At 42.5% G+C, this 16,522-nt stretch overlaps 1 protein-coding gene across 2 annotated transcripts in view; it reads left to right on the forward strand.

The window, feature by feature from the left end:
- The window catches only part of rnf123 (ring finger protein 123), a 94,978-nt gene that overhangs the window by 4,687 nt on the left and 73,769 nt on the right, over window positions 1-16,522 (forward strand). For both annotated transcript variants that reach the window (XM_018725615.2, XM_018725613.2), the window contains exons 6-24: window positions 172-226; window positions 420-505; window positions 636-722; window positions 1,588-1,655; window positions 1,754-1,879; window positions 2,127-2,241; window positions 2,425-2,529; window positions 2,897-3,022; window positions 3,122-3,214; window positions 3,729-3,802; window positions 4,236-4,353; window positions 4,914-5,013; window positions 5,134-5,195; window positions 5,633-5,704; window positions 5,931-6,051; window positions 6,400-6,501; window positions 12,257-12,357; window positions 12,607-12,799; window positions 13,013-13,158. In XM_018725615.2, the coding sequence (XP_018581131.2) occupies window positions 172-226; window positions 420-505; window positions 636-722; window positions 1,588-1,655; window positions 1,754-1,879; window positions 2,127-2,241; window positions 2,425-2,529; window positions 2,897-3,022; window positions 3,122-3,214; window positions 3,729-3,802; window positions 4,236-4,353; window positions 4,914-5,013; window positions 5,134-5,195; window positions 5,633-5,704; window positions 5,931-6,051; window positions 6,400-6,501; window positions 12,257-12,357; window positions 12,607-12,799; window positions 13,013-13,158 (1,950 nt within the window). The remainder of the gene's footprint in view (window positions 1-171; window positions 227-419; window positions 506-635; window positions 723-1,587; window positions 1,656-1,753; window positions 1,880-2,126; window positions 2,242-2,424; window positions 2,530-2,896; window positions 3,023-3,121; window positions 3,215-3,728; window positions 3,803-4,235; window positions 4,354-4,913; window positions 5,014-5,133; window positions 5,196-5,632; window positions 5,705-5,930; window positions 6,052-6,399; window positions 6,502-12,256; window positions 12,358-12,606; window positions 12,800-13,012; window positions 13,159-16,522) is intronic.

The raw sequence follows: 16,522 nt of genomic DNA on the forward strand, positions 1-16,522 counted from the left end.
CGACTTCTTGTTTGTATTTACAAAAATAGAACTTGAGGAGGCTATTAAACACCTGCATCATAACAACAGGGCCTCTTGGTGTTAATTCACAGGCAACTTTAATTGCAGGCAATCTTTTGCAAAGCTTTTTATATTTCTGTGAACTTATTTTACTTTGTCCCTCTTTTGAAGGTCATTGGCCACAGTAACTTCAGCTCCATCAGAGCCACCACATGTGTTTTCAAAGGTAAATAATTTACAAGTCTATTAGTTGTACATCAACCACTGTCCTTTTTTTTTTTTTTTTTTTTGCGGAATGTTTTTGTAACACAAAACAAATCACAGCTTGCAGTGATTCTTGCATCTTATCTTTGTGCTTAAATTCATTCTAAGAACCTTTTTTTTAATTTTATTGTTAATATTCTTCTCCTTGTGGCTAGGAAAATGGATCTATGAGGTCCTCATCTCCTCCCAAGGGCTGATGCAGATCGGATGGTGCACGCTGGACTGCCGCTTCAACCAGGAGGTAACTCCTTTGCCACAAAACACTACTGGTGCCCTCCTCATACTGAAGTCCTCTCCATGCATTTTTAATCTGCTCATGGCCTTGGTTACATTCATGCCTGTTTAAATCTCACTTTCGTTGTCACTGCCAGGAGGGTGTGGGAGACACACCGGACTCGTACGCCTATGACGGAAACAGGGTTCGCAAATGGAATGTCACAACCACCAACTATGGCAAGGTGAGCTTGGGGACACACCATGTCAGAATTTGAGGCACATGGGAGCTGATGTCAAACCTCTCTAATTAAAGGAGTGTTTGTTCTCCACAAATGCATGATGACATGGTTTATTTTTATCAGCACTGCAGAGATGAGCTGCAGAAAACAGGGTTAGAGGAATTGGACAGCGTTTCTTACATTTTAAGTATGAAGGCTGGCACTGGCCTTTTACTGAGCTGCAATTTCATAGTGTGGACTGATTGCATTTGTGTTACCTTCATGTTTATTCATTTACTTTCCTCCAAAGTGTGGCTTCTTAACCTGGGGTCTGTGAACTTGGATGGGAAAAACCTTTACATTCTTTCTTTTGCTAAACTCAAAGTGAAGTTTAGCATTTCCTTCAATTATGAATGTAGGCAACATTAATATTTTGATAGCTGTATTGCAGTATAATTGGTTTCGTGTATAATCCTATATATTTTATTTTATACATTTAAATACATTATCCTGAGAAGAGCTCCATAAGCTTCACCAGACTGCCAAAGAGGTCTGTGACATTAAAAGGTGAAGAACCCATGGTTTAAAGTGATGTAGAACTCGGAATGCATTTTTGTATACCTAACAAAGAGAACAATTATTATTTATTTAGCTGATTCCTTCTTGAAAAGCAACTCTGTGCACTGAGCTCCTTACAGTTATTTACCCATTTTCTGTGTAATTTTTACTGTATATACTGTATTATGGGTAAGTACCTTGCTCAAGGAGTTGGGATTTTAACCCAGGTTTAACAGGTTTAATCACAGATATAGAACATGTTTAAAGAAAATATTCTACATCTTCTCCCTTCCAGGTCAATAATCTCTCTTTACCCTTTGCTACTTTGTAGTCCTGGGCTGCAGGGGACATTGTAAGCTGTTTGATAGACTTGGATGAAGGGACCATTACGTTTTACCTGTGAGTGAGCACAAGAAAATACACCTGTTCAGAGCCTTGTTTTTTGCACATTATATTTTCCTGCCAAAAAACATGGTCATCTCCTTGTATGCCTTTAGGAATGGGCAGTCCCTGGGCATTGCCTTCAGTAACATCAAGATGGGTCCGGGCATAGCCTACTTCCCCGCCATTAGTCTCTCCTTCAAAGAGTCTGTGGCGTTCAACTTTGGCAGCCGTCCGCTCCGATATCCTTTTCAGTACCAACTTTCTGCATGCATTTCCATCAAACCACTGGCTTTCTTTTGAGACTGCTGTATTTTTCAGCAAATTTGACTCCTCTTTGGTCTTTCATTGCATTTTGATGGGTAATGTCAAAATGTCTCTCCAATGTCGTTACGCCTCTGTCCCAGTTTTGAAATATAATCCTGTCATAGGGTTTCCGTCAACTCTTCAGTGCCCTCTTTGAAGTTCCTTAACCCATATTTTGTTTACATATCCTGTGGAAGGCTATTCACCCCTGCAGGACCCCCCAACTGCAGACCTTCTGAAGGCCAACAGGCTGCTGGGCTACATCAAGAACGTTTTATCCACCACAATAGACACACAGGTTTGTGCAGTCTGACCAGTGTTCGTGCTTTGCTCAATTTACGCAACATTTGCATTTATATTCTTGGATGGAAACAGTGCGTTTTTGTAAATAATCAGAAGCAAGACCAGTCTGGTGTGTGTACGGTGTATGTGCTGTGCAATTATCCAGACCTGAGCCTTAGCTGTATGTGTTTTCTGCCAGGAGGGCAAGCTGGTGGAGAAGGACATTGGTGAATGGCAGCTACAGGGAGACCCTACAGTTCTCGTCACCCTGGCCCACATCTTCAACTACTTTGCGCCCCTTATGGTCAGCTGAGTGTTTCTCCTCACTCCTGTGAGGCATTGTGAAATATCAGTGCTGTCATCATCTCCCACATTCTTGTTCTCTAGTAGGGCTGCTTAGCAGTATTTATGAAAACGTTGAAAAAGCTGATGCTAAGATGTAAAATGAGATTATAGGGAAAAGTTAGAAAGATTCCCATGTACATTGCAGTTCACAAAGGAGTAATTCTACAATATGTATGAATAATTTACGTCAGGAAAACATATAACATGAAGCTAATGACAATGTTTACTTCACTGCGGCACTGGTGCAACACTAATAGAATTGCCACTGAAGACAGGGGTTGTTTCTCCTTGCTTGTTGGTGATCCCTGCTCAACCTGTGTCTGCAGTGTAAGGTCTACCTGGTGGAGGATGTTCTCATGAACTTCTTGCTAAGCATCTTGGAGGGTGGTGGCTCAGTGGAAGAGCATCCCCTCATCCAGCAGCTTCTGGACCTCTTCTGGCTTCTCATGGAGGTTAGATGTCAATGCCTTGCTGAAAGGGGGAGACTTCTCTTTCTGAAACGTTTGCCGTCTGTGGTTCACGGACATGCCTGTGTTGTCGGTTTTCTGTAGGACTACGAGGTGAACGAATGCCTTAAACAGCTGATGATGTCGCTCCTAAGAGCCTACAGATTCTCCCCCATCATCCCAGACCTGGGTTTCCAGGTAGGAGAACAAGCCTTTTGGTGCCCATTTAAGGATTGTGCCACACTCTAAGGATTGTGGAGCAAGAGCCTTTTTTGCCGATCTCAGATATCTTGATGTATGAATCCTCTGTTAGCAGATGGCTATGAATGATGAAAAGCATGCGTTATAGATGCAGCCGAAGGAAACGGTTTCATGCTTACAGGTTATTATGTGAATGCAGTCATCGTAACATCTTATCATGTAAGCATACCCTGAAAAAATGTGCGTGGTAAGTATTCAAAAGCTTCTTCAGTCTAGCCTATGATAGGATTATATTGTGACTTCAGTCGGGCCATAATCGCTGATAACAAAGCTCATATCATGTGCCATCTGGATCTTGCCATCTGTAACATGCCGCTGTCAAGATAAAGTGCTAATTGAAATGGAGCTTTTCTTTCAGCTGGGGGGCAGCCTTTGTTCTTGATGACATTAACAGTCAATAGACTCAGAAATTAATTGAAATCGTGTGATGTGCCACTTTATAAACTTGCAGATTCATTACTTGCGCTTGACGACAGCGATTCTCCGCCACGAGAAGTCCAGGAAATATCTCCTCAGCAACGTATTATATCCTTCTTGGTAGACAAGGAAGCAGATGCTTGAATGTAACACCATAAATGATTCTAACATTTAAGTTTTTGTTCGTTTTCCTCTTGGTCATAATTATTGACAGATGTTGACATTCTCCAGTAGATGTACTGGTTGATGAGCCGATGTGCTGTGAGGAATCTAGACGAGAGCTGATAAGCACCAAATTACTACACAGTAATGAAATAATAAAGTGAACACTTCTCATAGCAGTGATGGTTTTTGTCATGAGTATCAGTGACAACCAGATGGAAGAAAAAAAGGGGGGTAAAGTCCTTGAAGGGACCAGCATAACAACCCCTCTGACTTCCTTTTTTTTGCCCTTATTGTGGGCTGTTTGTGCACTGTGTCCATGCATGTCCCTACATTTGTTGCTTGCTTAGAGTCTGCGGCGCTTCCTTAATGGTGACACATTTGATGTGCTGCGCTCCGTTGTGTTTTTCTACATCAAGACCCCTCTGCGGGTAAAGGAGGCAGGCCTGGAGGAACTCATTCCCACCACGTGGTGGCCCACACGTTTCGACAAGGAGGTAAGGAGGCTCACAAAGTGGCAGTACCACCTCAGCCTTCTGCCTCTGACGTCAGGTATGAAGCTGTTATGCTGTTGCCGAACTATAGAAAAAGACCCCCCCTCCCTTCCCCCGAACACATCCGTGTAGTAACTGTTGAATTAATCTAGATTGTAGTCCCCTACCTCTGATAGTCCTTGAAAAGGTCTTCAGGTCCTAAAACGAATGGTGGAGAAAGGAAGTAGGTGGAGGCAGTCATATTGTGTCCAGTTTCTTTATAGATTTATTTATTTATTTTTAAATTTTGGTTTGTTGTACTACCATCTTTCATCCATAATGCCTTCAGAATGAACACAGGAATCTTTGTGGGTCTGACACGGTGGCTCAGGTCCTTTTGACATTTACATTTATTTACTTAGCTAGTGCTTTTCTCCAAAGCAACTTAAGTGTTAGGCTACTTAGTGTGATTTACCCATTTATACAGCTGGGTAGTTTTACTGGAGCATTTCAGGGTAAGTACCTTGCTCAAAGGTACTGCAGCTGGAGGTGGGATTTGAACATGCGACCTTTCGGTTCCTTAGGGGAAAGACGAGCGGGATCCACGGGAGGAGAGCGCAGAGGAGCGGCTCAGGCGGAGGGCCTACGAGCGCGGCTGCCAGAGGCTCAAGAAGAGGATCGAAGGTGAGATGCGCAGCATACCGCAGTCCTACAACCCCTCTCCTGTTGCGCGTGAACAATTCTGGTCCGTCTGTTCCGGTGCCATGAACACGCTGACCAAGTTGTTCTTTCTGTCCGGTGCAGTGGTGGAGGAGCTGCAGATTCAGATACTGAGACTGATGCTGAACAGCAAGGACAAAGGAACGGTACGTTTTATCGGACAAGGTACCGCCGGCCTTTCCACCACACCTGCTGGGCCTCTGATATGGCATTATGTAATTTATTAAACCTGCATTTGGACTGTAATCAAGCCTTGCCTTCCTTATGCCTTCCACCCCTTCTGGGGAATAGGCCACCAACAAGGGTACTCCAGGTGTCCCTGAGAGTACCCTTTCCTTGTTGGTGTATCTATAGCTGGCAAGGTTTTTACGGTGTGGGGTAGCTAGCTCAATGCCCCACTCTCCTCTTTTCTCAGCCGGGCTTGGGACCGTCCATGGCAGAGTCAATCAGGCCTTGACCTTCAGTTAAAGACAACTTGAGCGTCTTGATTCTCTCACTTCTCCCCACCTTTCATAAAGAACACGTCACATTTGTACGCAGTGGTGCCATAGTGTTAGCTTTGTAACTCTTTGTTTCGTCCTAGGGGGAAGCCTCAAGGTATATTTTCCTGAACAAGTTCCGCAAGTTCCTTCAGGAGAATGCCAGTAATAGAGGGGTAAGCAATGTTTCACCTTACTCTAATTATGTTGTGTTCTGTGTCTTTGGTGTGAATTTATTGTATAATATAATTTGCTAAGTGTAATTATTGTCTGTTTCATTCATTTGTAGTGTATTACTAAGCTGTGTCTCATGCATTGGAAGTGTGGTTAAAGGGACTGGATTTCTGACTATGGGGAACTCTGGGGGAGGTTTTGAAATTCTTCCTTACGTGCGCCCGTTAGAACCCGACGGTGCTGTGTCCACCGGAATACATGGTCTGTTTCCTGCACCGCCTCATTGCTGCTGTCAGGAGCTACTGGGACGAAGGAAAGCGGAAGATCCCAGGGACGGTCCCTAGCGAAGGTGAGGAGGAGAAAGTGCTTTATGCAATCTGTTCTGTCTCTTTCCGTCTCTGATGCCAGTTGCTGTGTAACTGAAGTAATGTAACTGTCAAGAACACAAATGCTGGGTTTACTTGACTTGTATGACTTTGTTACAGCTGAATTAACTTTGTTTTTTAAAACATTAGAACTCTTCTGTGTTTTCAACAAGTTCCTCCATCAGTTGTTCCTGATACCTGCTGTAGTCAGTGTTTCTCTAGGTTTTACGGTTGGCTTTTGTCTTGTTTCCAGCTCCTGACAGGATTGATTTACAACAGTTGTATACAAAACTGTGCACTTTTATTTGTAACTCTCTCTCTCGGTCTCTTAGAGGCCTATGTTCCTCCACAGCTCTTCTACAACGGCAAGGTGGACTACTTTGACCTGCAGCGTTTAGGGGGACTGCTCTCTCACCTCAAGAAGACTCTCAAAGGTATGTTCTTGCCAGCCACCTTTATGGCATGTAGTCAGAAGAATTTAGTGACTAAATATTTTAGGAGCAACATCTTATCATGGTATTACTGTAGTTTAAGTCATAAGGATTCTTGCAGAAAGAGTGGACTGAGTACTTCTGTGAAACACAATGAAAACAAATTTGTTTTTCTAATAGACATTATGCATTTTTTTTTCTTATGTTTTTTTTTTTGTTCAACTTCATTGTGCCTGACTGTTACATTCAGGCTTGTGAGCCTTTGACGTTCATCTTAAAATGAAAACTAAACTTCATGTTAAAATGCTGTGATGGGTTTTTCATTCATGGTGTACCTGCCTTGCACCCTGTGCTTCTGTGATAGGCTCTCGAGCACTTTGGTCCTGTGATCATGCAATGGACATGCGGGTACCGTTCATGGACGGACAGATGATGTCAAAATATTTCACCATATCCAGCAAAATATGTTTCAGTTGTCCACTGGAGGGAGTAGTGTTCCTTGTTTCGAAAAGCAGTGCGACTGCCAACGCTGTAGTCGGTCTTCTGCTGGTTCCTCTTATTGTTACTTTCATACATTGTACATTCTGTCACATACTTGTACTAAGGTAAATATAAACGACAGCATCAACTACTAGAAAAGAGACATGCTCTCCTTTTTTATACATCTGTGTAAAAAGGGGTTGCCTTAGTTGCTCTATTTTTATTACTCAAAAAGGTAAAGAGGAAAAGCATGGCTTCCTATGAAATTTAGTGTGATTTCTGCTGTTCTGTGATCGTTTCCATTTTAACCTTTGGTGCGATAAATCGGTGTCTGTATCACATGGCAATTCTGCCTTTCTCACTTGAGTGCGAGAACAGACGCTTATGTAGAGGAAGAGGGATACAGATATAGACTTTGTGCGAGATGAAATTGGAGATGAAAAGTACTTCTTTGCCTTGCAATAATTTGCACATAAATGTCAGATTTCTTAGTCTTTATATTTTGAAAGCTTTGGAAATGATGTCCTGTGGCACTAGAGCCTCAGACACGGTGGTGCATTTTCCTTAAAGCATGAATTGGCGATCTTAAGGCTAGGCAGTGCTCTTTGTCTGGCAGAAGCGTGGGGTGGATGCTGGACCTGTAGTCAGTCCACATCAAGAAGGAAATAAAAACTGATGGGTATTGATTTCTTTCTGTGTAATTTGGTTGCATGAGAGAAGGTCCAAGATTTACAGCCTGGCTGTATAGGGATAGATGATAACTTTCTCAGTGACGCATTTACTTGCTTTTGTTTTTTCTTCTTTATGTCTTATTTCCCCCCCCCCCCCCCCAGATAATAAACCATATGGGTGTCTGGTTTTCTGGGATCTGGTCTGTGAGATTGGCTGGGGAGGCGGGGAAGGTTGCCGCCACGTCCACACTGCAGGAACAGTCGGGTCTTTACAGCGCTGTAACTCAGGGCTCCGTCTGCAGATGTGATGTGGAGAGCTGTTTCATCTGACAGTTTGTTTAATTGCACTCCGCACAAGTGGTGTGTGGAAACTCGCCGTTCTCCTCTTCCTGCTGGGGTCCTGTGACTGAGCTTCCCTCTGCCTATTTTTATTTTCCTCAGTTTTACAAAATGCTCAGTTTTTTTGGCATTTTCTTTTTTTTTTTTTGCTTGTTTTGAGGAGTGTTTTTAGACTTCATTGATCAGAGTGGTGGTGATTCCCTCAGTAACATCATGTTTCTGTGGCAGACTTGTTTTTTTTTTTTTAAAAAAAAAAAAAAAAAATTTTGTTGAGCCACCATGTTGACTTATTGATCTAACCTTCAAACTCCTGCCTTTCTGTCTTCCGATTGCGCCATGGCTGGAGGTCCTTATTGATCTCTGCAACCTCCTTGTCGTCACCATCATACAGACACTTGAACCTCCTGAACCCTGTGGCTGAGCAGATATGAGGTCCTTTTGTACATAACCCCATCCTCTTCAATCAGCAAAATTAGCAACATTTTCCCCTCTTTCTCTAAGTTATGATTAAAAAAAGGCATCATGCATGTAGTTTCTGTATAATTCCTGATCAGACCTGTTTAAACTCACTAGATCTCTGTAATAGTTCTGAATTCCTGGATCCTGGTCTGATGTAACACAATATTACGATTATATTTAATTTAATTTATTTAGCTGGCTCTTTTCTTCAAGGCAACTTATAATGTTGGGTTTGTACATTGTACGTAGCTTAAATGTTTACTCATTTATACAGTTGGATAGTTTTTACTGAAGCAATTCATGGTAAGTAGCTTGCTCAAAGGGGCTGCAGAAGGATCAGAATTTGAACTTGGGACCCTGAAGGGGTTATGCAGTAGCTCTAGTCAATGCAAGACCCCCAACCTCAGGCGGGAGTAAACTTACTAGACTTTCATGTAACAAAAATCCTTTTGTGGTGAGTTCAGGGCCACAGCTGAGTCCTGATCCCATCTGTCATGCCTGTGACTGCTCCAGGTCTAATAAGCACACAGTGTGCCAGGGGATTGAGGCCTTCACGAGACTCAGTCAAAACGTTCATGTCACCAGTTGGAGTAACTTGATGGGGGATCGCAGGCCTCGGTTGAGCCTAGGTAATGTGCTGTGGAACCGCTGACTGGTAGCTGCCTGTAAATGTCCCTGTTTCTCAGTTCTTTCCCCATCTCTGACAGAGACCTGTGTAGCCATAACATGTTACAGATTTATGGATTGGACCTTTCATCTTTTATAGAGTTGCTGATTTACACCCTGGTCGATCACTAGAGTAAACACGATTTATAGCCACTTAGAGGTCACTTCTGGAGGTGTAATGAAGCCTCCAGCGCATCAAGCATCACAAAAATGAAACAATATTTCTTTGGGTTTTATTTGCTGGTGCGCTTTGGTCTCCCTGCTGTTCCAGTGCTCCTCTGTTGGACTTGTCTCTCACGGCTCCTTGCCCTGCCTGTGCCTGGACCCGCACCTCTACAGGATGATGGCTGCTTTTACACTAACCTCTGCACGTCTTCAGGTGTTTCGTCATTGTTATTAATTAGATCTGAAACGGAATGAATTTCAGTGTCTTCGTCTCCAGTTTACTGTCATCTCAGTCTAGGTGTGATGGATGAGGACCGTGAAAGGGAGGAAATGCATATGTTAGGTAATCCCCAAGTGTGGGTTTACACATTTCAACATTATCCTGTTTCACTGATGGTGGAGTCCTCTTGTAGATGTGATTACACTAAATCAGTCAATTACCCTAGTCACTAAATTTTGTAGGAAACCAAATGCATGTGTGCATGAGTATTGTATTTATGGTAAAATGATGGGCTATTACAGGCCCACTTTTGAAGTGTTATTACATCAAATTTACTAATTAAAAAGATGGAAAACTGTCTTGATGATGCAGTTGGCTTTTATGTCTGCATTTTTGCCTGCCTTCTAAGAAATCACTAACTAGGATGGCCTTCTTTTGGACTGTACTTTTTCGTACTGAAGCTTTGAAAATAGATTCTTATTTGAAATGCATAATTCTGAACTCAATCTCATCAGTGTAGTTTAAGAGCGTTTGGTAGTGACGTGGAAAAGCTGGTGTATTCCATTCCAAAGTGCCCCTCTTTCTTGTTGAATCAGCGAGATGTGACTCGTTCATAACTAATACATTTTCTGCACGCTGATACTAGTATAACAATGTTTTAAATTCACACCTATGCTAGACTAAAGTTTATTATCAGTATAACCGGTGTGGTGTGTTTGATCAGATTCCTTCTGTGTTGTAATAATGTAATTAAAATAGAAAAATTTTGGTGTCTGTTTTTATAATATTTCAAATGCCTTTTTTTTTTTTTTTTGTGTTTCTGTCCAGCGTTCCATCCTTGTGCACTTCAGGTTTCAAGTTTATTGTCATAGGTACACGTACCATGTACAAGTATCATGAAATTCTTCTTGAATGTTCCTGCTCAGACTATGAACAAAAACAATAGAAATACTGCACAAAACAATGACAATGACAGTGAGTAATGCTAATAACAATAAATAACAGTAACAATAGTAACAATAAATAACAGTAGACAGCCAGAGAACTCAGAATGTGAGAATCCTTCAAGTGACAGTGTAATCTACCAATGTGCCTGGAAGGAGCAGTCCAACTCTAGTTACAAAAGGTGGCACATTGGTGAGTGTTGTATACTCTTACAGCACTGGGGTTAAAGCTGTTCCTGTACCTAGCAGTGCGGGTTCGAATAGACCTAAGCCACTTTCCAGATGGCAGAAAAGAGAAAAGTGCCCGTGGGGGGTGACTATGATCTTTCACGATGCGCATCGTCTTTCTGAGGCCGCGTGTGGTGTAGGTGTCCTGGACTGCTGGTACCTGTGTGCCGATGATTTCCTGAGCTGTTCTGACCACCCCCTATAGGGCTTTCTTGTCCTGTATGGAGCAGCTGCCACACCAGGACGTAATACACCCTGTGAGGATGGACTCCACAGCACACCTGTAGAAAGTGGTGAGGACTGTGGTGGACATCCTGGCTTTCTTCAGATGCCTGAGGAAGTGGAGACATTGAGGGGCCTTTTTGATGGTTGATGCTGTGTGCTCAGTCCATGTGAGTTCGGCAGTGAGGGTGACCTCTAGGAGTCTGAAGCTGTTGATCCTTTCTACAATGTCCCCTTCTATGTAGTATCCTGTTTCCTGAAGTCAATCACCAGCTCCTTAGTTTTACTGACATTGAGAGACAGGTTGTTGTTGTCCTGGTACCACTCTGCCAGGAGCCTCACCTCCTCTCTGTAGGCCATCTCACTGTTGTTGGTGATCAGACCCACAATGCTGGTATCGTCAGCAAACTTTATGATGGTGTTGGAGCTGTGACTGGCCACACAGTCATGTGTGAACAAGGAATACAGAACTGGGCTCAGGACGCTTCCCTATGGAGTGCCAGTATTGAGGGTCAGTGGGGAGCAGGTATTTCTGCCAATCCGCACATGCTGGGGTCTGTTGGTAAGGAAATCCAGGATCCAATCGCACAGTGTGGCACTCGGTCCCAGACTTAGTAGTTTGTGTATCAGCTTGGTCGGGATGATGGTGTTAAATGCTGAGCTATAGTCTACAAATAATAGCCTCTCATAGCAGTTTTTATTGTCCAGGTGAACCAGAGTGGTGTGAAGTGTTTGTGATATTGCGTCTTCACTGGATCTATTGTGGCAGTAGGCAAACTGCAGTGGGTCCAAAGTGTCTGGGATGGTGTCCTTAATGTGTCCCAGCACTAGCCTCTTAAAGCATTTCATTGCAATGGGGGTCAGTGCTACTGGGCGATAGTCATTAAGGCAGCTCACTTTGTTTTTCTTAGGAATGGGGATAATGGTGGTCTTTTTGAAACGGGTACAGTTGAGCTTTTTAAGTAGGTGTTAAATATGTCCGTGAAGACAGTAGCCAGTTGCTCAGTGCATGTTTTTAAAACTCGCCCTGAAATTCCATCTGGACCAGCAGCTTTGCAGATGTTGACTTGGCTAAAAGTTTTTCTCACTTGTGCCACAGAGACTGTGAGACTGGAGTCATGCAGCGCTGTGGGAGCTCGTACTGGTGGGTCTTTGTCTGCGAGCTCGAAACGGCCGTAAAACGTGTTCAGTTCGTCAGGGAGAGACGCACTGGCACCTGTCAATGTCCGCATCAGTGGTTTATAATCTGTTAAAGTTTGGCTTACTTACTTTTGAAACGTGTTATTTAAACATGGAGAATAAACACTGCTTGAGTGTTTTAGTGACTCTCATTGTTGTCGTGTGGGATTTTTCATGCATTTCAGATGACTTGGCCTCCAAAGCCAACATTATTATTGACCCTGCTGAAATCCAGGCCACTTCCATGGATGACCTAGATGAGGATGAGGAGAGTGGTGCAGCTCAGGTATGGTCAGGGTAACTGGTCAACACACTTGGAGGTCCTGGTGACACTGTTGGGTGTTTTTGAGTGACCAGTTGAATGCAAGTGTTAATATGGATTATTGTTGTCATTATTTGGGCTTTTATTGCTGATTTTCATGATTTACTATGTCTCATATTGATGTCATTAAAATGTTGTTTAGCTTTTCATTTTGTGGAGCGGAAATGCTCAGGCAGACAGACAGGTCTGCGTGTCTCTCTTTGTGGTCAACAGAGACCTTCTGGTGCCACAGCCATGGGGGGTGCCCTGGCCCGGCCCAGCTGGCTGAGCTCCCCGACACTGGGTAGAGCTAACCGCTTTCTTAGCACAGCTGCCGTCAGCCTCATGACCCCTCGCCGACCTCTTGTGCCACCGGAGAAGGTCAAAGTTCGCACTCTCACTGTTGAGCAGAGAACAGAAGAGGACAGTAAGTTTCTGTAATGCTGTCTGTTTCAACAAGTCCAAAGTGTTATTCATTTGTAGGAAAAAATGAAGACAGAAAAAGAAGGTAGAAGGAAGTAATTGTGCTGCTTTTGGAAACTGTCCTGACCTTTGTAATCTTTGCTGTGTCAACCTGAAGACAGCCATAGGAGATGTTTCCTATGTACCTTATCCCAAACCTTCTGTACCCCATACCTAGTTGAGGGAAGCCATGGTAATGATGGACTTTTGCTGGGGCGACCACCAGAAGAGTCTGACCACACAATTACAGAGAAGTCCCTGCTGGAGATCCTTGATGGCATTGTGATGATGTACAACTTGAGTGTCCACCAGCAGCTGGGAAAGGTAAGAGAAGTCAGTTGAGGCTACATGAAAAGGTTGTTTGGGCTAAGTGGTGACACGGGCATATTTGTGAAGGGCAAAGGAATGTACACGTTATCACAGAAACTGAGTGGACAGAGATAGTGAAGCACCAAACAGAGGCAGGATTGAAGCGTTGGCAGTGGGTGTTTTAAAGCTCAGGGTGATGTTTCAAGGTATAATTTATGAGAACAGCTTTGAGTCCACTGGTAAGTACTAAATCATTGCCAGGAAAATGGAACTGCACCGAGTGACAGGTATGTGGGTTCAGCAGCTTTTTCTCCCTCGTTTTCTCTGAGTTACAGTGGAAATACTTTGCAGCTGAGAAGCTTCAGCTTTTTCAGTGGTTATAACTAAGGACATCTGAGAAGGTTTACTTCTGGAGCTGTTTACCTGTTCAGCATAATTTTCCTGGCATCAGCTGAAAAGGCAAGAAGGGGTCATAAACTTTTCTTTTCTTTTTTTTTTACTGGATGAACCATTAAAAATATTATACACACACACATGCCTGGTCCTACTTGGAACTGCATGCTCTGTCTTGGAGCTCATTTGGAGGTGCTCATGTGGCACAAGGGAAATTCTGAAAGGACATATTGTCCCCTTTATTTTTCAAGTAGGGTTCCTGTGATGTGTTCCTCATCTTTAATAAGCTTAAGCCATTCACAGAGAGTTTCTGTCACAGGATATTAGTCACTAAGTCTCTCCCAATAGGTAATACCTTTTTATTACATTTCATACCATTCTCATGAAATCGACCCAAAGTGATGGAGGTCAGGATTTTCTTTTTATGTACTCCCAGTCGCCAAAAGTACCATCTGTTTAACCCTTTTTGCGGTGATGCAGTATTTTTTCATTTCATTGCATAGTTGATACTTTATCTGAAAGGCCTGCAGTCTTGAGCAATTATACCTCTTGATGCAATATGAAGATTAAGTATGATGCTATAAAGTACAAAACTGGGGTCCTTCCTGAAACTCAAATTGGCTGCCTTCAGGTCCCTCCTTTACCCACTCCAAAAAAGAAAACTCTTGTTATACTTTATTCCTGTTTGTAAATTCAGTAAATTTGTTTTACTTCATACATATTACCACAATGCAACAACAAAACTGCACTGTCATAGTTTTGCACCTGATGAAACTTTTACGATATTTCATTTGACCCCACTGTGAACGTTAAAGGTGCAACAAATAAAACTATAACTGAATAATTTTTGAATATGACCTCACTATCACCAATTGCAGTATAGTACTTGCTTTCCAGTAATACCCAAATGAGTCCAAAGTTAATTGAACATAAATGGATTTTCATGGTGTTTTTCATTATGGTTGACAAGGTACTAAATGCTATGTATCAGTGACTCAGTTATTACTCATCAGTTCAAATGAAATGATACATATTTCTGCAATACCCCTGCTTCTTCCGGAATATCATAAAAGAATAGGTGGGAACACTGATTAACAATTCAGTCTACATGGGATGCAAACTATTGTGACTCTCAGACTGACTCAGCCACTTTACTACTGTTCAGATGAACGGATTACAACTGGTGTTGGGTTATTATCTGTGACAAGCTGACCAAAGACGTCTCTTCATATTCCTGTTCTCTGGGTGCAGATCCAGGGAGACGGAACCCTTTTCTTAAGTCACCTTTCAAGCTATTTAGTTGATGCAAGGGCCATACTGGAAATAGCTAACTTTTCAACAGGGAGGATTCCGTAAAGCTTCTTCAGATGCAACAGACACTGTAGTTATTAAAATACATTCATCAATTTTGTCAGGCCGATTTATTGTGATCATCTACCAGCAGTATGGATGGATTAAGTTCCATGTCCTGCTAACTTTATTATGTTTTATGCCTGAGATGTAGCATCTCAGTGGTTATTGGCTCTACAGTTTCTGTCAGTGTTGGATTTGTTGGCATAATATAAAATAATAGTCACTGTCAAATGGCAGCATGAGCAATATCGACGGACCGTATTCTACATAGAGCGTTGAGGTTATTGTCAGAGGCAAACGGGTTGTATCTTCCAATTGAAAATGGCATCATCGAGAATCCCACATATTAATATATCGAGTGTAATCATGTCTGAGGCAATACATTTTTTTTTTTTTTACATGGGGCTATCAGCCCTACACATTGTAATACATACTTTTCTAATGCTGTGCTTAGATGGGTATACAAGAACATAGCATTTTGTTTGTGTAAAGGTTGAACAAAGTGCAAAGTGAGGTTTCTACTGGTACCTCTGGCTGTGTATTTCTCAGCAGACACCAAGCAGACTCCTCTAGAGGTATGGGCATATTTTTGTTCTCCACAATGGTAGAATGGTTTTTATATGTTAAGTGAAGCTATTGACAGTGTCACATGTGCAGAGCTTGACATTCGTACTCTGTTAGACTTGAATAAGACCCTACTGTGTCGGAATTGCTGCGTGATTGGCTTGAAAAATAGATGCAAATTTTGATTCTATGCAAATTTTGCCAAACAATGAATTGTTGCCCTTATCTGTTATAAATAGCTCCTGCTGTCATGAACTGTTTATGTAAACAAATAGGTTGGAGGCATTTTCTTATTAGCTGGGCTTGCATAACTGACGCAAACAAACAAGCAAAAACAGTTTTCCGTGAATTTTCAGTTGTTAATATCGATGCATTTTTAATATTCTCTGTAGATTAGGAATGCCTATTGTCACCCACACTACAATAACCAAAAAATATGCGTTCCGTAGTGGCCGATTTTACGGCTTTCAGTAAGTGTTCGCCATACATGTAACACTAATAACACAGGTTTTGCTTGTAAATGCCCTTTAGTCTCAGTCCATTCAAACCTTGCTTCATGTGGTAGCTCTGCCCGAACAGTCTGAATAGCTCTGGATGCCTGCTGAGAAGCTCTCAAATACTGTTCTTATTGCTTTGACCGATGTGTCCTTTGCAAGACAGATATAATAGTGGTATGGCGGAGTCTCCTGCCGCTCCTCTTGGTCTAAGGTGCCGAGGCCCTGGGGTAGCCGTTCATTTCTTGGTGCCGTGTCGTTTTACTGACCTTGCCTGCTGTCATTTAATGTTAGGCGATTTGTGGGAGTAAACAAGTTTTTGTTAGTCACAGTAGTCCTGATGAAATCCAGCGTGTTTCCTAACTCAAATGCAACCCTTTTTTGAGGAAGTGTGTTCAGTGGAAGGGCACGGTCCTGCTTTTGACTGATTTGTGCATGTGTGTCTGTAGAAATACCACAGGAATTTCTGTGCTAAAAAGGTTTGTTTAATTTTAATGAATGAAATGTCCATGCTTTGAAAAACTGGTTCTCCTAGTGAGGTTTCAAGTGCCTCTTTGGAACTGCTGTCATTCAGA

Source organism: Scleropages formosus, chromosome 22 (genome assembly GCF_900964775.1).
Source record: "Scleropages formosus chromosome 22, fSclFor1.1, whole genome shotgun sequence".
NCBI classification, from domain to species: domain Eukaryota; kingdom Metazoa; phylum Chordata; class Actinopteri; order Osteoglossiformes; family Osteoglossidae; genus Scleropages; species Scleropages formosus.